We start from the raw sequence: 23,859 nt of genomic DNA, 5'->3' as shown, positions 1-23,859 counted from the left end.
GACAAAATTCAATGGTAAATATTGGCCTCGAATTTAATTCTACACCTATATTTCGCCTATAAATTTGTTTACAACATAGGCAATTTGGTGATGGAATTTGATTCTTTTGTAATGACTTAAAAAGGAGCTGAGTTCAAACTTACTAAACCAGTCCAAAATTAAAAAGTTGGTCTCGGAATTTGATTCGTTCAAAATAACGTAATGACTGAAGCTTGAATTTTTTGAAGCATGGATTGAAGCTTTAATTTAATCGAGTTGAATGCAAAATGCCTAACAACCTAGCCAGACCGGATTTGAAAAACCGGAAACCGGTCGGCGACGACTTCAAAGTCTCCGCGATGCCGATTTAATTCGCGTATTTCCTCTTTAGTTTTTTACCGCGGACTGAATGCAGCTTCCACCCACCTTCTTCCTCATGCTCCTCTCATCAACCTCAACATCAACAACATCAACATCAACATCAAAATCTCCCACCTAGTCAGCACATCCGTGTTTATTTTTCCATTCCTCTCTCTCTCTACCAATGTATGCCCCTTTTAAAGTAAGCCTATCGTCGCGTTTCGCAATAATAAATGATTTTGATTTGTACTTTCTCACTCCACGCGGTTATTTCAGTTCGTTTTGAATAGTTGTGATCACTCTCTACACGCTACATTTGGCATTCTATATAAATCGCATCACCAACGCCACTCCTCTACATCGGAATTGTGGGCTAATCCTTTTTAAATTATTGAATTTGGTGTAAATGTGCTTGACTTTTGCGTTGATGAAGCTTCGTGTGAGTTTCCACTGAATTCAATCGCGGTTTGCACTTCTATTTAAACCAACTCAAGGCTGACGGTTTGAGCTGCTACCTGCCTCGAACAATTTTCATTCTCTATCGCCCAGTATACTGTAGTTGGTGAGCTGACCAGTTAGAATCGAATCCTAGCCTTTTGATGGTTCAGAAACGGCAGCACAGGCAGGGCGACGAGGAAGGTTCTCGACTTCCGAATAAACGCCATCATTTCACATCCGCGTAATTCATTCATTCTTTTGCTATGTTATTTCGTGCTTTTCATTTTTGGTAGCTGATTCTTCATTTTTTTGTCCTTGGATTTGTTTTGTGCAGTTTGTTGAAAGGGCTGAATCATGGCCGGACTGCTCAAGAACATGTGTCCTGCTTGGAGCCTATTATCAGAAAAATGGTATGTTTACTTCGATTTTGCCTGTTTTCAGATTTTCAACTTTCTATTTGTCTATTTTATTACTAGTATATTTTGCTACTGCTTATGTAATGTATTCATGAATTATCCTTTCCTCTGTTTATCAGTTAAATGTGGTTTGCATTTGGTGAAGGCTTGTTTTGTGCTCTACTAGTTTGTTGCAAATTCCTCTTTATATTTGTTTGGGTGAACATGGATCTGATTTGACTTGATGTCTAAATCATGTTTACCCAACTGTGGATGATAGATATATGGAGTAGGAGTATAACTTTTCCAAGCAGTGGGTATATTGTGATTGATTTTCCAAGTGATAATGGCCCTGTTTGATTCTTAATATAGATTTGTATCATCATAGAGATCTGTAACATGACCTGATATTTATGTTACTATGTTTTCCTCTTGATAGGTTCAAGAAGCAGTGGATCAAGCACTCAACCGGTTTATGAGGTGAGCTTGATTTTGTTATTTTTTGTTGGTAATTACATTATGAATGACTTGTCTCTATGCTATATATATATTTTTATGACTTATTTTGATTTTTAAATCTTTTCTACAACAGTATTTCCTATAGGCCCTCATACAATCAAGTAGAATGCCCGGTCGTAACAAGGAGTTTGCAGCTCCAATTTCATAGCAACTTGCCTGAAACCCTTTTTACAGGCAACAGGCTTCTGTCTGTGGATAGAAGTCCCATCAAAGTTGTCCTGTGTGATTCTGCTTCAAGGCAGATAATTTCGTGGAGCCCCCTCTCATCTGCAAAAGTCAAAATCATCGTTCTTGATGGTGACTTCACGCCTGATGACCGAGAGGATTGGATGAAGCAGGAGTTTGACAGCAAACAAGTTAAAAACCGAGAAGGGAAAAGGCCATTGGTGGCTGGGGAGGCGACAGTTACTCTCAATGATGGTGTCGGGTATATTGGCGAGTTGAGCTTTACGGATAACTCAAAATGGAGTAGAACCGGGAAATTCCGGTTGGGGCAAAAGTGCTGACAACCTGTGATGATACAAGCATCAGAGAAGCGGTGAGCAACGCCTTCAGAGTTAAAGATCATCGTGGAGAGTGTAAGTGTTCTTGTGAATTATATTAGCATTAAGCTGTTTTATTTGCAGATCTTATAACACAAAGAAAGAGTTTTGTACTGACAGATTATCTGTTTTATCAGCTTACCAGAAGCTTTACCCCCGGCTTTGTGCGATGAAGTATGGCGTCTCGAGAAAATTGCTAAGGATGGTAAGTCACATAGGAAGCTGGAGGAATCTCAGATATTAACTGTCCGAGATTTTTGAAGCATTGTGCCAGAGACCAGTCCAGAGTACGCTCGGTAAGTGACGTCTCTTGATCTCTCAATTCGTGAGATATATAAACCATATACTGTTTCTTTGCTAAACATATTCTCCATGTAGATACTTAAGGTCTCGAACAAGACATGGGAAACGATCATGAGGCATGCCAACACGTGTAACCTAGGTGAAGAGAGGAGAACGTACAGGACTGCACAGGGGTGCTGTTTTTCGACTCCATAGATAGATTTGTTGGCGTGATTCTTGATGGAGATAACTACCAGTCCTGTCAATACTCTCAATGCTTTCCAAATGGTTGGTATCTTACGAAAAAATATATTTTCCTACTACATTTTGATATGCATGGCTGAAAACTATGTAGCTTGCTTGTGTTGGCAGAGGCTGGTGGAAGATCTCAAACAGCAAGCATATAACAATTTAGACAAGTGGATCCCAGAGTCTGTTGCTGGCTTCCCGATGCTTCTGGGAAACACAGCACCTGAGAGTTTTACAAATCCTAACTTGGATCTCCATGGAATTGATATGAGTGGTGGAATGTATGAGTTCGGGGAGAGTTCACAGTGTGCACAAGGGTTCAATGCGACATTCAGAAACAGCTTTGCCATGAGTGATCCTCTAACTCATGGTTCTGCATTGAGGGAATGAGAGGTGGGGCTCGGAAGGTGATTTCGTGGGGATGGGCCTGCCAACTGATGACCTGCCAGTGTTTCAAGTGGAGTCGTCACCATGGCAGGGGAATGGGCAGTATTTTGATCCCATGAATCATGGGATTGGGGTGATATCCTCGGACTCCAGCCTCCTCATCCCCAGGAGTGGGAGTGGGAGCCCAAAAGCGGTGGTGCAAGGTGCTGGCAGTGGTGAAGTGGCGGATACTGGTGAGGCGCAATGTGGGGGGAGGAAGTGCAAGATGTTCTACAGCTATATGTAATGTAGGTGAGATTTAGTAAAGCGAGCGCAAGAGCTTAGCTTATAAGTATGTATAGGCATAGTTGGTGTTGTAAGTTATAAGGTTAGAGTAAGTTAAGGTGATAATTATGTGCAGCGCCCGGTGAAGATTCAGCTGCTCAAGATTGATAGCAGCTGCCCTTTGTAAAGCTTCCTGGGAGCTGCCTGCGTTCTTTTATTTCTTTTTTCTTTTATTTCTTATGTCGTGCCGTCATCTTCTCTTCTTTCATTTCTCCTCATTTTCCAGATTGTTTGTATATAGTGCAAGTGAATGAAATGTTCGTTTCATCTGAAATCTATTTTCTCCCCTTGGGAATATTTTTATTTTCAATTAAATTTTAGTAATAGTAGAAGTAGGCTTATTTAAATTATTTTCTCTTACTTTAATCTTCGTTCACTTAAACTATTTATTGCTATTAATTTTTCTAAAATAAGTACTACGAAAATGAAATGACTTTGTTATTATGGAACGAACGGAGTAGTAGTATTTATTAAGATGGCACAAAATTAAAAGGAAGTTGATCTCTACATCACTACTCTGTCCGCAGGATAAGAGTTCCATTTTTCTATTTTGGTCCGTCCGAAATAAGAGTCCCTGTTCATAATTACCATAAATGGTGAAGAGGTCCACGTTCCACTAACTCATTCCCCTCACTATTATTTAAAATTAATATATATAAGTGGGACCTCTATTCCACTAAGCTTTATTCCATCAATTCTTCTTAATATTTCTTAAAAATGAGTCTCTTATTGCGCCAGAGGAGTACCTCATTCTCCAACAATTTGGAAGCGACCATCATTCAACATCTTCATCACGAATGCACTGCGACGGAGATGAAATTTACTGACTTGGAAAGATGTCATTTCCGCCATGTAATTTTCCAATCCATACTAAGTAATAGTCATTTTTTGATTTTGGGCGTTACATTGAACTCTCTCTTTCTTTTTTTCTTTTTTTTTTTTTTTTATATTAAAAGTAACATATTTTTTGTTTTTACATTTTCTCCTCTCTTATTTTATTATCTTTACTTTTTTCTCTTATTTTATTATCTTTATATTCTTCTCTCCTACTTTATTAATATCCTTTAATATACATTACACACATTTTGCTTAGTTTTCGTGCGAAAAGAAATACTTCTACTACTATAGAACAAATGAAGAACTCCCCATCCTGTAATAAGAGTCACACTTTGCTATTTTAGTTGTTCCACAATAAAAGTCATACTTAATTTTCTACCATAAGTGGTAAGTAGGTCTCACATTCCACTTACTCACTTTACTCACATTTTATTATAAAATCAATATAAAAAATTGGATCACTTATTCCACTAACTTTTTAATCCACTGTTTTTTACATTTTTTAAAATCCGCACCCATAATAAGAGTGACATTTATTATGGGCGAGAGGAATATTAGCAAGTAGCAAAATAATTACAAAGTGACAACGAGCAGTCCAAGGTCAACGTTAAAATAAGTTAGAGTTTAGGTGGTGTTCGGTTGTCATGGCTAAGTATTGAGAGCTATCTATCAGGATTAAGTTGTGAGATTATTTTAGTTGGAGGGAAAGGCCATGACTAGAGATGTCAAGTGGGCGGGCTGACCACGGCCGAGTATGGGCAGGCCAGGCCGACCCACCAATGAAATGGTGCGGGCTATTGGGCTTAGTAGATTAATCGGGCTCCAATTGGGCCTTTTTACAAACCAGGCCCAGGCCCACTCAAAGCCCGACCACCCCGGGACTGCCCGAGCCCGGCCCAAGCCCGATCCAGGCCCAGGAGAATGTAATTATGGACTTAGTTTTATACTATTAGGTACATTAATTCTTTCAAGTTATTTGTGCATATTTCTTACTTGTACATATGTATTATGCATATGGGTGAAGTTGGAATATTATTCATATATAATAATATATTGAATAATCATATCTCCTAGTTAATTTATTAGATGCATGATTATGGAGTATTATATTTGCATATTTGTTTTCTATAATTACATAGATTAGTTATTGACTTTTAAAAAAAATAGTGGATCCTATAATTGTTTGTGTTATAATAATTTTGATTTGTTTAATTATAGAGATTAGTTGTCAATCATTTATCTCTATCAAATATAGTTCCATAAATATAGTGATTGATTAGTTATTTATATATATATAATATGTATATGAGTATGAAGATTGATTGGATGTATATATGTATTTGTATGTTTTTATGATAATCATAGATTTTATTAATAAAATTATACAAAAATAATCAATTAATTCAATCACTCAACCTAAATCAAAATTTATAACAAATTTATTTTCATAATTACATTTATTTTGCATAATCATAGGGAGTAGGTTTTTTTATAGATTTATCTCCATTAAAAATAGTTTCATAATTATACTATTATGATTCCTAAATTTGGGGATTATATATAACATTTATCGTGTATAATCTATAAATATAATACCCAAATTTTGTGGGAATATATAAAACTTCATGCTCAAAATCTTGATTCCTTATTTTGTGGTAATATGTATTTTTTACATCATTAGTACTACACTAACCCCCATCATTTTGAGGTGTTACTATATTAAATATATGCATGCACAATGATACATTTCAATCTTTACTCAGTTGGTTAGTGTAGCTGATTGGGAACCATTAGCACTTGGGTTTGACACCTTCGATCAATTAATTTTTAATTAGTACAATTAAAATTTGAGCTTGGCTAATTACCAGCCCACACTTACTAACTGCCCTTGGGCGCTAGGCTCGTATTTAAACTAGCCGGCTGACCGCAGGCAATATGGACTGGGCCTGGGCTAATACTGGGGGCCATACACGGGCGGCCTGGCACGGCAGCTTGACATCTCTAGCCATGACTAATTATCTAGGATTAAGTTGTATGGTTTAATCTTATGTCGATACATCTTTAATCATGAGATTTAATTTTGACAAGAACACCCCTTAGAATTATACTCCCTCCGTCCCATAAAAATTGAGTTGTATTTTTTTAGTCCGCTAACAAAGTTGAGTCATTTCCTTTTTTAACAAAAGACAAAATATCTAATCATTTTTATTCCATCATTTACTTTTCTCTCTTATCTTTCTTACCTTTTTCATCTTTCTATTTATTTAATATAAATTTAACTCCAATACCCAAAAGTTTTTCTCAACTTTATGACGAGAGAGTAAGTATTAACCTTATTGTAGTCTCTTATGTATTGAAAATTGTCACTTATTTTCATTTCTTGATTCCTACATTTCATTACTTATTTCACTTATATTTTATTATAAAATTAATATATATAAATAAGGCTTTTCGTATCACTAACTTTTAAATCCATTTTCTATTATATTTTTTAAAATTGAATCTGATTAAATAGTGACAAATCAGAACGGAGGGAGCATTAATAATCCAGTGGCAACGCTAGTAATTCCACCAAATCCCAGACCCAAATCAAGCGCTTCCCAGAAAATATCTTCTCTTCTCGAACCTTCGCACTTGTTTACTTCTCACCCTTTTTTTTAATCTCCGCAGAAGAAGATATTTTTCATCTCCGGTTGTACTTGCACCCCCCTTTATAATGAAATATTCGCTGCGTCGTTTCCCCTATTCCGGTCGATGCTCTAGAGTTCGCCGCCGTCACTAAATGCTCTCCCACTAATCTTCTGACGAAGATCAAATTAATCGGAAAGTTGAAGCTAATCAATTTCTGGTATGGATCGGGAAGGAGGATCCGCAGCCGGCGCTTATTGCTTCTACACCGTTCTCGGCGTTCGCAATGATGCCTCCTTCTCCGATATCCGCTCCGCCTACCGCAAGCTCGCACTCGTAATTTCTTCACCAATTTTCTCTATTTCAATTTTGGAATTCTTATAATTCAGATTCTCTCTCTTCTCTATCCAGAAATGGCATCCGGACCGGTGGGCGAAGAATCCATCCGCCGCGGGAGAAGCAAAGCGCCGCTTCCAGAAAATACAAGAAGCCTATGCTGGTAAATTTTAGAATCGCGCTATGTTTACACACACAGTATTTCCGAATTTGTCTAAGAATTTTTCTGTTTGTGTGAAATAAATGATTGAATATGGGGGGCCAGTATTGTCTGATAAGGAAGAGGTCAATGTACGATGCGGGATTTCTCGATCTGCTCGAGGAAGACGAGGTGCGTCCGCATTTTCCGCTATGCCTTACACACCACTCCATTAAAAAAAATTAATATTATTTGAGATTTGATAGAGATTTGTTCCCTTTGTTCATTTTTGGTGGATGAATCATGACTGAATGAGTGGTTGATTTTAATTTGATCATTGATTTTCGTATAAATTTCTCTTTTGTCTGGTTTCATGTTGTGAATTGTATGTGTGGGGTACCTGTGTATCTTCTTCACAAATGTTTGATGACATGGTTAGCTTAGCAGAAGTGGACTAGGAAATTTTGCGAGGAATATGAATGATGTCTCATACTCCATAAGCTTGCCTCATGGTATTTTTTTCTGTTTGTTTGATTTGTTATCATTAAAAGAAATCATAAGTAAAGGTATACCTGGCTCTATTTTGAATTTGCGTAGATGAATTTGAGTTCAAACAAATTACTACTAAAAGAATGCCAGAGTTGTATGATTAATTTTGTTTTATTTTCATTTATAGAATTCAAACTTGGTCTTAAATTAGATTACAGAATCATCTTTTCAGATATCAAATTCTTAGTCTTTAATGCAAATGTAAAACTATTCTTTTTGTAAACATTATAATTGCAGTTGGGGAATAATGTGGTGCCAATCTGAACTTTTGTTGAAAACAGGGGATGGGTGATTTCCTCCATGATCTGGTGAACATGATGGAGCAGAATGTTGGGGCTGAGGTATGAGATTAACATTTCATTTCATTAGAGTATTAGTATATTCACTAAAACATTGAAACACCAGTCATTCAAACATTGAAAAGAACACATTTTGAATGGGTAATTATATTATGGTGTGAAGAAGGAGGAGAGCTTAGAGGATTTGCAGAAGACATTTGTGGACTTGTTCGGTGATGATCTGGTGGATATGATAAACGAGAGCAGCTATCCTGGCGGTGAGCAAGATGGGTTGCGGCACCGGGAGCAACACAAAGGAGGCTAGCCAAGCACCGCCGTGCGTAAGACTAGGTGGTTTCAGCAAAGGTGTTGTGCCACCATCCTCCCTTTTCCTCTGGTTGTAATACTATTCATGCCATTATGTAAAGTTAGGTGGGGGGGGGAGGGAGTTAGGATTTTATTTGGAGGGTAGATTGATTGCATGTTAGTTTGGTAACTGCTGCTCAACTTTCAAGACTAAAGCTTTTTGGCTGATGCGTAATAAACTTAATTCTCTCCTTTTAACTTTGGATACTACTTATTCTACTTTGCTATCTTTCGTTATGTTGGTTTTTTTTCTTTTAAAGAGGTATTATGTTCATAAAAATGAACAGGTGATACATTGCCATCTCTAAATCGTGATCCAAGACCAATAGTACAGAAAATCTAGACTATTGTGGATTTTGATCGATAATATCGCCTTCCACATTTTTTTGATTTAAATGGTACAGTTTTATTATGTCATGACAAGTACTAGCAACTATAACTACTATTACGTCGTGTCTTAAAATGAAATACTCCCTCCATCCCAAATACTTCCTCCCTCCAATAAAAAAAATATTTTTCATTTTGGAATGGAGGGAGTACTGTTTATAAACATGTAAAAGAAGTACTCTATACCTCATTGCATAAAAAGGGTTGAAACCCAATCCGAAGGGCCATGAAGAGTGTTCAATCAGTATGCAGGGCTGTTAAAAGGGCGGGTTGTTAATCCACTGCTAGAAGTCCACCTCTTAAGGCCTTATACTTTGCTTGAGAGATGTTGCAACCTGCACGACGAGTGGGAACCGATCCCTCCGGAACTGCTGCCATCAGGGCAAAAGTACTTTCTTAGTCCACCAATACATGAGGATTTTGACCGACACGATTTTTAAGAAATGTAGTACTACATAGTTGGTTGAAACGGTTAGTGGAATATCGATCCTACTTTTATGGAGTATATTAGTTTTTATAATTATATGTAGGTAATTTAAAGTTAGTGAAATGCAAGGTCTATTACCAAAAGTAGGACTCTCTTCGTCCCATAATTAGATGGCACACTTGGGTAATGACTTAGATTTTAGGAGATGTTATTTTGTGTTGAGTGGAGAGACAAAATAGTATATTTATATTAATATGAGAAAAACTTTTCCAAAAACGGAAATGTGACATCTTTTACACTGACAAACTAAAAAGGAAAATGTGATATCTATTATGAGACGGAGGGAGTAGTAAACATCAAATGAGAAGTTTATTGATGGACGGACAAAACGGTAAAATATGACGTTTATTGGTAGACGAAGGAAATACATTAAAAAAGTAGTAGTCTATGAGTGATATTTTTACAATATCATAAAAATAAACATTTTTGGTATAACATTTTCATGCACACTTGTTAAAGTATAAGAATATAGAAAGAAAAAGTGATTGTAATATTGTTGTCTCATTCTAAAAAATAAGTTACTATAGAAAGAATATCTATTTTTATGGGACAAATATGAATAATATAATAAATTAAGGTTAAGAAAGTTGATTAAAATCACAAGACGAAATACTTGGGCGAAGGAAAAGACATTAGTTTTTCTATAGTAAATGCAAACTTATTTACCACCACATATATGAAATAAAATAACTTTCAAAGATTTTAGTCGAATTGGGAGACCGAAAAGAGAATACTTGGCATTTACAAAGTGAAATAGAAGTGGGTGTCCAAACTTCCTTTGCAATGGGACCGTTGAGCGATCAAGTGAACAACTTTTGAGTGAAGATGTGAACAGCTTGGTTTGTGCCGCCGATTCTCAACCTTGCATTTTGAATTTTGTTCGTGTGTTTGTTGTTGCAATGTTTCTAGGCTTTGTTGTTGGCGGTGTTGACTCTTCTTTATCTTTCGTTAGGTTGGGATGGTGTTAGGTTGCTATTTTTCTGCTTTGATCATTTGTGGTGTAGCTTTTGACGATTGTCTTAACCTTTGCTCGCTTTTTACCGCTCGAGCCTTTTTCATTAATTAAAAATATATATTGAAAAAAATATCCGATTACTATTATTTATGTGTCCTTGTTTCACGAGACTTATTCTTTTTGGGATATTTCAATCTTAGGGTCCATTCGGTACACGGAATTGGAATTGAATTGGAACTAGAATTCCACGAAATTGAATTTGAAAAGAATTGAATTATAATTCAATTTACAAATCCTTTGTTCGGTAAAATGATACTCCCTTCGTCCCGCTTTAGGAGTCACGGTTGAGTCGAGCACATGTTTTAAGAAAGTGCTTGAGCGTGTAACAAATAAATATGGTAGTGGATGTTGGTACCCAATTTTAATAGCGTGTAATAAATAAATGTTGTAGTGGATGTTGGAGCTCACTTTTAACACTTTTTTACTTATTTTGTAGGCATTTTTTTATTAGTTTATCCCAATCGGGACTCCTAAAGCGGGCACGACGCTACCCTTAAACACGAACACAACACAAATCCATTAACGCACGAACCACTTTGGGTCAACACGACACGATAACAACACATATTGGAAAGTGATTAAATATTTAAATGATTTAAATGAGATATGACCGTATGAGACTATGAGAACCAATTTAATAAGTATTAAAAAATAAAAATAATAAGAATTAATAATATTGAAATATTATTTATTAATGGATAAACGAACCCGACACGAACATTGTTAACGATAACACGAATCCGACACGAACACGACACGATATTTTCGTGTCCTTAACTCGACCCAATAAGGATACGAATCCAATGTTTCTAACCCAAACTCATTAATTTTGTGTTGGTTCGTGTCGTGTCAAAAATTGCCAGCCCTAAGTGTGCGTTTGGTGTGTGTCTCGTGACGGATTGTGTTATGTGTGGGGCCGTGTGTGTTCGTGTGTGCGTATACCTCGGATTTTGCACTATTTTAGGCCTTTATTTGGTCCATTTTTAAAGTCAAAATCACAATTCATGTCCATTTTTTTCATTTTTTTTATCCATTTGGTATTTTACGTGTTTTGTGAGAAATGTGCATATTTGAATCTAAAACCAAAAAAATCGAAGTTGAAAATCTAGAGCATTCGAGACGCCCCCAAAGGGCCGCGAAGACATACAACGACCGATGGAACCCAATGACCGCCGCACAAGTATGGTCCGCTCGAGGGAAAGTTGTGTTGAAATAAAGAAGACACCCAACGAACCCCCGGGGAGTGCGACGACCACTCCAAGAGTTTCCGAAACTAGGGGATTATTCGAAATTAAGGGGCCCCCAACACAGCAAAACCCCTTATCCAAAAGGCAGAGGCTAATGACAACCCCAAAAAAGGACCATTTCCCCAAAGGTCAGCCCCCGCAAAACGGCAAAGCAGACGGGCCCTATTTTTCTCTCCAAGATTTACCAAACTTAGTCATCTTTTACCTTATTTTCTACTACTAAATTTCCTCTATAAATCCCCCCCAAAACCTCTTCATTTAAGGATCTTTTTTTTTAATATAATTCTAGGGGCAACTTTTGAAACCCTTCTTCATTGTGCAAGAGGTTGGGGAAAGAATCAAGAGAAGATCAAGGCTACAAGGTTTTAAATTGGGAAGTTTTATAGTTTTTAGTTCTTATATCGATTTTGTTTTCTCTTCTTTCCCCTTTTTTTTTTGATTATTAAATTATGCCATGGGAGCTGGTAGTAACGATTTTGGGTTATACTTGAACACCCCCTCCCAAAAGGCCCAAAAAGGGCCGAATATGTAATGCCACCCGTCAAGTATGAAAAATTTAATATTTTCATTTTTCCAACCATTCAAAACCAAATTTTTAGATCATTATTTAATATTTACAATTATAGCAAATAACTTAGTATTTCCCTCCGTCCCATAAAAGTTGAGAAAAAAACTTTTGGGCACGGGAGTTTAAAAATTTATTTTAAAAATAAATAAAGAGAGGAAAAAGGGGGAAAGATAAGAGAGGGGAAAGAAATGATTTAAATTTGGCACAAAATTTTGTTTTTTGAAAAAAGGGGAAAAGACTCAATTTTTATAAACGGACTAAAAAGGAATACGACTCAACTTTTATGGGACGGAAAAAAGAAAAATTTTAAAGAAAACCCCGCAATAACAATTAAAGATCTATCACTATATAGCCAATGACCCCCAAGGATACAACCCCAGACGGGATAAAAGAAGAAACATCAACCGGCTCTCCAAAAGGGCCCACTATCCCTGAAAACTCAACACTTTAGCCAAGAATTCTCTTTTAAAACAAAATCATCCCAAATTAAAAAATTTTAAAAAATTTTTATTATTGTTTTTTTTTACCAATTATTACCACAACTATCATATTATTAATGTCTTATTCATTTTTTAAAACGGGAACATCTCCCTTTTTAACCAACATTTCCCAAAATCCAAGAATAGACATATCAATCGCAGGGAAAATATCAATAGGTATCTACATTTACAAGATCCAAAAAATTCCACATGATAAAAATATACCAACACACATCACATACTAGCACATATAAAAATATAAAGCTCAATCAAATTTTTACATATCCGACATATATACCCATTTAGTGCTTAGGATAGATAGGTACGCAACCAAATGGGACCCAACCCACTTGCGGGTTTTGTCCTGAGAGGACTCCCCATACACCAAAAAATCGATCATCCATGAGGGTGTATTTGGAGGGCAAGAGATCCAGATCGATGACATAAAACCGAGATCCCCGCCTTGGTTTTCCACAAGACGAAAAGGGTCACGATAAAAAAGAATGTTGTTTCCACAGCCCAAAAGACCCACGAAAACACAAGCACGGGGGATAAACACAAAAAATATACTCTTTTTATTTCCCATATTTTTTCCCAATAATTTCAACATAACACACGAACTTTGTCGTGCCATATCGTATCGAATGAACAAAACCAAACTTCTCCATATCCTCATATATCCAAAATTCACATCATAAAAGACGAAAAAAAGATAAGAGATCGTATCATTGATTAGCCCCAACATTATGCATGCAATCACTTAGACTCAATTAAGGAAGTAAGACCTATTAGAGAATATGACACCTTATGACCCAAAGTAGTCAACCAAGTAGGGACATGACATAAACTCATATTCTTCCCTTTCCATATTTCATTTCCAAATCATTCTAAAATTTCTATCTCATTCTCATAGTTTACCTCATACGTTTCTTATTCTATAATTAATCATAATTCATCGAGTTCACAAGTCACATATATAATCTCATAAGGACATTTAATTATCACATAAAACACATAAGAGAATAACGCCTTAAGTCCCGAGCATGCTACCGGCATGCTTACGAGTATAAGCTCTTTTATCATATTTACTCTCAGTCATTTCACACCCCTTTTTTTCTTTCGATCCTTTTCTTCCCTTCCGACCACATAGAAGCCTCTCCCTTTATTTACTAATCACATGCAACTCATATTAATCTCATGACCATTCATTAATTCTATAAACTCTATTATAACTTTATTTCTCTACTTTGTCTCATTTTTTTTATAATCTTCAACTTCAGATTCTACCTTTCTAATTATCAATAATAGATAACTCTCTTTATACCCCATTATCATCCATCCTTAAGTATGCATTAACACTTTAACCCTATTTATCCAATCTTTTTCCCTCTTTGAAGAAACTAGTACTATTCACATAGTACCATTCACAACTTATTTCCACGTATATTTTAAATTCAGTCTAATACCACTTGACTATAATAAATTCTAAGATTAATTATACATATTCTGTATACCATAACATATATCAATCCATACCTTTTCATATCATTTAATTAACATTTTATCAAAACCAATCTTATTTAGTAAATTCTCAATAATTTACATTAACATCAATATTCATTCTAAATCATATTTTCATGATCAAGTCATCTAAATAAACTCACTAACCTCACAACTCAGTTTCCCTTAATCTCGATCATTTTATCAAATACTAGATTATGCTTCAATCATCAATTTTAGTCTCATTTCCATGCTTAATCCATCCATATAATCACTAGGTTTATTCATCAGTCACTATTATATTCAATCATCAACCAAGAATCCTTAGACTTCATTGTTCTAATTAATATTAGTGTAAAGACTTAAAATTGGTCCTCGAACATATGGTCATTTTACGTTTTTAGTCCTAAAATTAACTTTTGGATTTTTTGGTCCTGAACATATGGAAATTTGATCATTTTTGTCCTCCCGTCAACATTTCCGTTAAAACTAACGGTCAACGGATTTAATCCCGATTTTGACGAAATTAAACTTTTAATTCTAATTTTTTACTCCATATTAATTTCCTAATTTTTTTATAAATATTCTTTTAAAATTAGAATTAAATAATATGTTTAGGATTCATCTTTCATCTTCTTCCTTCCTCTTCCTCTCGAACCCTATGGAGCGATCGACTCTTTCTCATAAAACCGATTGCCAAAACCTACTCTCTAGAAAGCGAAAAGGAGGATTATTTCAAGACTAAAGGTCCTTTTGTCCTTAACATATGGAATTTTTTGATTTTGGCTCAACTTATCTTTGAATTATTTGTCCTCACAAATAAAAACGGCCACTGCTTAGTCCGAATCGGATGGAAATGGTTAAATTTAACGTTCAACGAATATTAATTTAATTTTGACCGATTAAGTTAATAATTAAGTTAAGAATTAAGTTAATATTAAATTTATATTAAGTTAAGTATTACACCGGACGGTCCCCTCTCCTCCGCCCGGAGTCGGCCCTCTCCCTCTACCGTCGGAGCGCCCCTCTCCTCCGCCACCATCTCCGCCGTCTCCATACGGTATCAACCACCAGCCTCATCTCTCTCTTCTTCCCTTCCACCGCTAAGCACGTCCGCAGCGTCGTAGATCGACACCGCAAATGACCCATCCTCGCGCCACCTCGATTTTCCGAAACGACCTCGGCCCTTCTACTGGAGAGGCGCGGTTGGTCTCTTCTTCTTCTTATTCTTGGATTTGACTCGACTGGCCGATGTAGGTTACTTTGGGGGAGAGGGCTCGGGGTTGTCGAGGCGTTCTTGGGGAGGAAAGGGGAGGCCTTGTTAGCGAGGCGGTGGCGGGCCGAGAATTGATTCGGAGAGTTTCATGGAGGAGGAAGAGGAGAGGCGATGAAGAGCTCGGCCGTGTTTTTGCGAAATGGGCTCTCTCTCTCTCTCTTTCTCTCTCCATTTCCTACTACTAATTATTGTTTGTTACTCGTTAATTTTGCCGGAAGAGGAGGGAGATTGAGCGGTGGTTGACACCGTATGGCTGGCAATGGAGATGGTGGCGAGGTGAGGGGACCGCTCCCGCGCGGAGAGAGGACCGCCTCCGACGGCAGAGGAGAGGGGACCAGCGTGTAATTCTTAACTTAATATTAACTTAATTATTAACTTAATCCGGTCAAAATTCAATTAAAATTCATCGACTGTTAAATTTAACCATTTTCATCCAGTGGTAAATGTGACCGCTTTTATTTGCGGACCAAATAATTCAAAAGATAAGATTTGCACCAAAATAAAAAATCTCCATAATTAGAAGACCAAAATGACCTTTACTTATTTCAAAACAGATCCAATTCCAAATAATGAAACTAACCCCAAAAGAATTAAAAAATAGCCCCAAATTGTTTCTCTCTAGAGGAAACAAGCGTGCAATCATCACCATTTGTTTCCGTACATTCTGTGCGCCGCCATCAGCCCCTCCTCCTCCTCCTCCGTGAACGCCCGCCGGTTTATCCTCGGGTCCAGCTGGTTGAACCACCGCAGCCTGCAGCTTTTCCCTTTTCCAAATCACAATACAAAAATTCAATTAATTTTGAATTTAATTTTAATGCTATACTTGTTATAAAAGAATTGATTAATTTACCGGATCTTCCGTCCAATTTCTCGGCGATGAGATTCCAATTTTGGGGGCCGTAGAGGGCGACGAGCTCCTTCGGTTTGGTGTCTTCCGCGGGGCGCCAATGGCCTCTGGCGCAGAGCTTGGCCTTGCCGCTGCCGTGGGAATGCATGTCGGAGGAGTCCTGATCGTCGGATTCAACAGCGGCGCTGAGATCGATGAGATGATCATAGAGGTGAAGCCCCAGTTTTCTGGTGCGGCATTGTTGTGGGCGATGGAGAGAAAAGGCATTGGAGAGGAAGGGGAGAGTGATGAGTAGAAATTGGATACGCCATATATAAAGCTACAGCTCTCCATATTTGAACAAAAAACGGAATTTTGTTTTGTGACATAAAAAAAGGCCAAGCTACAGCAATGTCCAGGATCATCTTTAACGAACGAAAATGGAGCTTCCGATGGAAGAAGGGGAGAGAAATTTTATGCAACAGAATTAAAAAAAGAATTAAAAATTTAATTTGGTCAAAATCGGCGTTGACCGTTAGTTTTTAACGAATAGTTAGTACAGGACAAAATGATCAAATTTCCATTGTTTCAGGACCAAAAAATCCAAAAGATAATGTTTAAGATAAAAACATAAAATAACCAATATATTTAGGACCAATTTTGGCATTTACTCCTAATATTACAAACCAAACCAAATAACTGTTGTATATTCTACTAAAATTACTTTGACTTATTTTCCAATCTAGTATCAATTTCCAACTTTGAATTCATCAAATAAAACCCATAGCAGTAACCACCACCCCTGTTGGAATCTATGCCCGGTCAACGGACTTTGACCAATTATAATTTCAACGAGATATTTAATTTTGTGAAATTAAATAATATAGTGTCGATCTACGTTCGGAGTAGATGACGTGGTATATTTATTTTCTCAAATCCGATTCCGGTGAGTGAGAAATAATGGATTAAAGTTGTGCAAAATTGCAAACTTAATGAGCTATGAGAGAAGCTTAGGAATAATTAGAGAGTTAATTATCCCACATTAGAAGTTACAACCTTATTAAACTAGTATTTAATAAGAAGGATTATTACATGTAATAATTATAGTGGACTAAGATGGGCGGTAAGAGCCCACACGCGCGTCGCCGCCCCGCCCGAGCCCGTGCTCGTGCCCGTGTCCTTGTCCTTGGATCTTGGCAATTGGTCTGGGCTTGGTGCTTGGGGCTAGTTGCGGGCTTGGCCCAAGTCTAGTGGGTCTAGTTCTTTTAGACCACCACCGTTTCCACGTCGCGAGCAGCGGGATGCCACTCCGTCAGATGACCAAGAAGCCAACGTGGTGACACGTGATAGTCCACGTCGTGAATGAATCTAGAAGCTTCTGACTCAGCCTCTCTAGCTCGGAGCGTGTAATGGCTCAACGCCGAACGTTACAGCTCGAATCGACGACGTACTGCCTAATTAATGACGGCCATTATGGCCGTTGACCCGCGTGGACCGAGCCTATAAATTGGCTAGCCATTCCATGCATTCTACCACATCAAACACTAGAAAACATTCTCGCATCATAAGCTCTCTCTCTCGCATTGTTCTTCGTCGAAGCTCGCCTCTCCTCCATCCAGGTCCGGAGCTTTGCTTTCGATACGCGTCCGTTCACTGCAGAGCGAGCCGTTTTATCTTTGGGGATGAAACGTCAATCCGAAGAGCACTAGGCGTATCTGCCTTGCGGAAAGAGGCCTCCTCGACTCGGTTATTTCATGTTCTACAGCTTTGTAGTTTCAATTTCCATTTGTAATTTTCGTTCAGCTTCTTTTCTGTATTCCTTCTTGGTGATTACGCCATTATCTCTTGTAACTCCCTAAAACCAACACCCTTCATCATTCGGCCATCTCTAATTTACAGAGTTGGGATATTTAACTTCAAGTCATGCTTATTAACATCTCATGATCACCTATTAATCAATAAATCAAAGATTACATCACTCTTTAGACACCCAATCATGAGGACCGAATCCAAGCTCAACCAAACTCTATGATATGCCAATATATATATGCTTCAAAAATAACATAGATGGGGAGAGTTACCTCAAAACCCCCGATTTCACATTTTTCTTCGATTATTCGGCAAGAATTTGCAATTTAAAATAAATAACAGCTATTCCTCTTCTTCTTGAAGTGGTCGGTTCCTTTCTTCTCCCAAAATGCCAAGCTACCTCAAAGATATTTTCTTTTCCTTTTATATATGTAAACTAGCTTCCACGATATATATGTGGTACTTAATTAAACACTTGGCAATATTTTAGTACTCCCTCCGTCCTGATAGTGGTCAATCCTCCCTAAGGTGTTAATCCTATTTGGTATACCCTACTAATAGATATTTGACAAGTGGAAAATACATATAGTCATACTTCCAACTAGATATATAAACAATGAAAATATTAAATTATATGGAAAGTTTCTTTAGATTCATATAAAATAAATACACTATATATGAAAGAGATATTCATTATTTTATTTATTTAAATAATTAATCATCATCACAATTATTGTAAAGTCATTTTATACGTAAACATACAAAAATGGTAGTTTTATATTAAAACATTATTTATTTTATTTTATTATGAAACCATGGAGATATTTTATGTATTAACTATTATGTTTAAGATGACCTAGACAATACTAATGAAAATTGATTAAATATTGAAATATAGTAGTGTTAACATAAATACATAAAACGATAACGTTATCATTTTAGATTTTAGGTGATTACTTTTTTTCTCTTTATTTATACGTACAAAAGTTTAGATAAATAAAACATGTAATTATAACTCTAAGTTTATTAGCGTTAAATATTTATAAATTAAATTAAAATATAAAGAATTATGAAGTGTATAAATTAAATTAATTATATGACTAATTATATAATGTAATTTTTGTTTAATATTTTCATTGCACATTGATTGTATGAATATTATATACGAGTGCGATGTTAAATTATAAAAATAGTTAAATAATAATAAGATGATCTAAAAATTAATACTAGTACATTTTATCCTTTTCAATATGCAATCAAAAAAATTCCATAAATAACACTTACATTTAAAATTATAAAAAACTAAAACTACTATAATAAAAGTGATAGTGATCCCCAATTAAAAAATTTAATCTTATCAAAGTTAATTGATAATAGTTAATTCATGAAATCTCACCATGGTTTCATAATAAAATAAAACAAATAATGTTATAATATAAAGCTACCATTTTTGTATATTTACGTATAAAATGACTTTAAAATAATTGTGATGATGATTAATTATTTAAATAAATAGAATAATGAATATTTTTTTAATATGTAGTGTATTTATTATACATGGAATCGAATAAACTTTCCATATAATTTAATGTTTCCATTGTTTATATATCTAGTTGGAAACATGATATATGTATTTTCCACTTGTCAAATCTCTATTAGTAGGGCATATCAAATAGGATTGACACTGGTGAGATTGACCACTAAATTTTTACTTGTCCGTCCGTCCACAAAAGATGTCACACTTTCCTTTTTATTTGTCCACAAAAGATGTCACATTCTTTTTGAAAAAGTTCTCTCCATGAATATAAAAATTATATTTTCTCCTCCATTTAACACACAAAACAAACCTCCTAAAATCGCTATAGTCATCCAATGTGCGATCTTTTATGGACGGAGGAGTAATACACTTGAGAGCTCATTCTCTAGAATTTTCTTTAGTTTCTAGACTAAATTAAATATTGAAGCCAACTCATGCCTAATTGATAGAAAATAAACAGGACTTTTGGTTTAGGCAACTAGGATTAGTTTTGTTTAAACTAATTACTACTAGTTTATTTCTATATTTAGTTCTTTAATTAGCTATAATTGATATTCTAATTTCTATTTACTCCATTTCACATACTAACGTAAATTCATACAATACATCATATTTTAGATTATAAAAATTATTTCAAATACATTTTTCAATTATTACTCTTTTTACCAATTTTTTTCAAACCCTAATTTTGGGTTAAAAAATTTTTTTCGTTAAATGCCAAATCTTGACATGTGGATTAATTGACGAGGATTAATTACATGATGTCTTTGTGACCTAATTGTTTTGAGTTGAGATTGATTTAATGAACTTGTTGAAAATAGGGCGGGGAAATTGAAAAGTCAAAGAGGGGAAAAATATGCTGAGTTAAAAGGGGTCATCGTTGAAAAAATGAAGTAAAAGTGAAGAAATATTGATTTGGTGAATAATTGATGCGGAGTAATATAATTGGGGAATTTTTTTCCCTAAGGGAGAGTGAGAATTAAATAGGGCTTATTTAATCAGGGAAATTTTCGATCCCCCCTTTATTATTTGGAGAAGGAATCATATTTTTTGGTTTAATTATTTGTTTGGGATAATTATCCAAATTAAACCAAATCCGATTATTCTTTAATTCCATTTGGGAATTTTGAAACCCCCCCCATTCCCTTGAGTTTTTCAAAATCTCATATATTGGAAAGGAATTTTTTACTATATTATTTGACCCCTTATTTATTCCTTATGAATAAATATAAATATGCTAGAATATCTTACCATATCTTGCCAAATCTAAGAAGATCTTGCCATATCCTAATTAAATTAGGATTAAATTAAACCCCCGGGAGAGAGGCATTCGCCTATTTTATTTTTTGGGAGGATTTTATTTTTTTTTTGCTCCATGATATATTATTCACCGTGAAATATTTGAATTTAAATCGGGCTAATTTAAAATAGCCTAAATTTTTCTTGTTTTCCTCCAAAATTAAACGCCAACTAATATTTCAAATTCCCCATATCTTTAAATCTTTATTTATTTAATTTTTGGATTATATCTTTTTTATAAATAAATGAGAACCCAAAAACCCACACAAACCCCCCCCTTACTTCATCGCTCTCTCCTTTCCCCCATTCTCTCAATTTTTCTTCTATTTCTCCATTAATTCTTCATTTTTTGGGAAAAATTGAAGTTTATTCAAGATTTTGTTGAAGAATAAAGACCCTACTTTTTTAGTTTTTTTTTGCAAAAAAGTCTTCTATTATTAATCTTTTTTCCCCTCCGATCAATCGGTGTTCTTGAGATTTCATGCATATAGATCGAAAAAGGGAAATTAATGGATGAATGGATGCATTAAGTGTGTGTGGTGTTGGGGTGATCGTGTTTTGGGGGCCCCCCCGGCGGCGGGTGTGTGGTGTGATGTGCGTGGTGAAACACTCATGCGTGACATATTTTGAGGATAAATTTGGAGTTGTTATTTGAAAAAAAATGATATGATAATTTCCGATTTTTGAATGATGATATTAAAGATTTATCGATAAAAAGGGAAAGGGAAATCATGATTTAAATCAATGTTGAAACTATTTATATGCCTAATTTAAAGGTGATATTCCCTTTCGGGAAAAACAAAAAGAGAATACTTTAAAAGGGGTGATGGGGCTTTTTTTTAAAATAAGGATATTGTCCAACGATTTTGATGAGAATGAGATATGTGTTATCTCCGATTTGTTTTGTGTTTTATCCTCGGGTATCTCTTTTGATTTAATCAAATTGGGACCCTTTGTGGGCCCAAAATTTATTTGGGTTAGTGTCACCAATGTTAGCCCCGGTGTGGACGGGTTGCGGTTAGTCCCCATTGCGCCGTTCTTGTCTGTAGAATGAGGATATGGTAAATGTCGGTAAAAAAGGGTTCGCGCCTATATTTGATAAAGAATATTTTGGGTGCCTCGGGTTTTTTAAAAAGAAAAAAACCCCGTGGACCTTGAAAATGGCATGATAACTATATTTGTGATAAACTGTTTACGAGACCCCGAGTTGCTTTAGTATTTGGGCATGTTTTTTATGGGGTTGGGGGGGCGGGCGGTGTTGGGGGAAAAATAAATGATCCTTTGGGAAATTTTAAATGTGTTGTGTCCCTTGCTTCATTTCTCGGGTTTCTTCGCTATATTATGAAAAATTGTGATCTATTGGGGGGTTTAAATTCTTTTATTTGTGGGGAAAATTTTGGATTGGAAAAATTTGGGAAATTTTTTTGGAAACTTTGAAAGCATTTATTGCAAAGCCTTTTTTTTGGATTCCCAAAAGGGTTTTCTTTTCTATTTAAAAGTTTATTAAATTTTTGGGAAATTTGGGGTTTTAAAAGAGCCCTGCCTATATCTTGTTCATTTTAAATCTCCAGTTAGGGTCGCCTTATTATTGTACCCTAGAATGGGGGTGTTAAATTTTTAATATCGTTTTATTCACCAAAGTCTTTTGATTTTTACATGAAACGCATTTCTGGAATTTTGGGATGTTACAATACAATTGGTTTTCTATTTAAATCCGTTTTTTTTTACTTCGTTTATTCCCTACGTTTTTCTATAATTTGTTTGAGTGACACTTCGATGATGATTTAATATAACTTGGTACATAATCGTGAGAGGAGGTTGACAAGTTAGATCCTTTGTAAACTAAATTTCTTAAAACAAAGTTTTGAGGTGGGGACTTTTTGAGGGTTTGAGCAGGAGCTTTGGGTCAGGATAGACAATCATGTGTTAGTAATCTACGCTTGTCTGCATGGGCAAAATTTTTGTGACTCGTTCATTGAAGTATCGTCTGTAGCATCCAACATATCATGGAGTTGAAGAAAAATGGGCGCAAAAAAACATGTAAAAGATGTACCTTAAACTATGCGCTCCAATCGTAGGATTTGCCTTGGGGTTTCAATAATCTTCCCATATCTACACAATGATAATAAGAGGAAGAAAGTAATCATCCAAGTTTTAATATGAAAACTAGAACAAAAGCATGTTTTAACATCATACCTCTGATAACCTTGCAGTTGAACCCTTAAGCTTCCCCGCTTCTTTCTAACCTTGAATACAATTTTTTTTTTTTTTCATCTTTTGCACTCAAAAATTCGTTCACTAAGCTTCCAAGCTCCTCAATGATACCAGCGTATAGAGGAGATAAAGTAGATCGTAACACAAAAAAAGTACACTGATCAAAATCAGAAACTTAGTTACAGACTTTGGAGCTCAGTTTTCCTTTAGCATCTCCTTGTTCCCGATGTGAATCCGGGAAGGGCCCAAAAAAAAAAGAACAAATCAAAGAAACCCCGGGCTGGGGCCATTTCAAAATCAAATACCCATCAAACTGTCCAAATGCTATTTAAGACCCCATTTTTTTCCAAAAAAGCTTGAAAAAAACCCCTCAACACAATGAAAGTTATGGTGTTTCCAAAACCGGATCCAAAAAAAAAAACGCCCCAAAGTTTGCCCGATTGGTCAAGGAAAAAGCCCGACCCGGTGTGTTTCATTTTTGAACTCTTTTTTTTTTTTTTATTTTTTTTGATAAGAACAAAAACCCAAAGGCTCTTTATACCCAAAAAATGTGAATCTTAATGATTCAAGATACTATGTTTGCCCGAACTTCTCTTGTAAATATTTC

The 23,859-nt window shown here is 35.7% G+C and overlaps 2 protein-coding genes and 1 pseudogene across 2 annotated transcripts; 2 read left to right on the top strand and 1 right to left on the bottom strand.

The window, feature by feature from the left end:
• Nucleotides 1-590: 590 nt before the first annotated feature.
• LOC125199777 lies at nt 591-3,749 on the top strand (annotated as a pseudogene).
• Nucleotides 3,750-7,056: 3,307 nt separating this feature from the next.
• On the top strand, nt 7,057-8,567 carry LOC125199779 (chaperone protein DnaJ-like). Its single transcript, XM_048097677.1, is given in 6 exon segments — nt 7,057-7,276; nt 7,352-7,439; nt 7,542-7,554; nt 7,556-7,607; nt 8,246-8,305; nt 8,427-8,567. Coding segments are annotated over 6 exon segments (468 nt in total). The 5' UTR covers nt 7,057-7,162.
• Nucleotides 8,568-16,121: 7,554 nt separating this feature from the next.
• On the bottom strand, nt 16,122-16,611 carry LOC125199774 (transcription factor CSA-like). Its single transcript, XM_048097675.1, has 2 exons — nt 16,418-16,611; nt 16,122-16,331 (listed from the first exon to the last, which is right to left on the bottom strand). Exons 1-2 carry the CDS (start codon nt 16,560-16,562, stop codon nt 16,210-16,212), a joined length of 267 nt encoding a protein of 88 aa, XP_047953632.1. The 5' UTR covers nt 16,563-16,611; the 3' UTR covers nt 16,122-16,209.
• Nucleotides 16,612-23,859: the final 7,248 nt, after the last annotated feature.

This window comes from Salvia hispanica, unplaced genomic scaffold (assembly GCF_023119035.1).
Source record: "Salvia hispanica cultivar TCC Black 2014 unplaced genomic scaffold, UniMelb_Shisp_WGS_1.0 HiC_scaffold_671, whole genome shotgun sequence".
In the NCBI taxonomy this organism is placed as follows: domain Eukaryota; kingdom Viridiplantae; phylum Streptophyta; class Magnoliopsida; order Lamiales; family Lamiaceae; genus Salvia; species Salvia hispanica.
The sequence above is the reverse complement of the archived record's forward strand: the minus strand, read 5'-3'. Positions and strand labels throughout refer to the sequence as shown.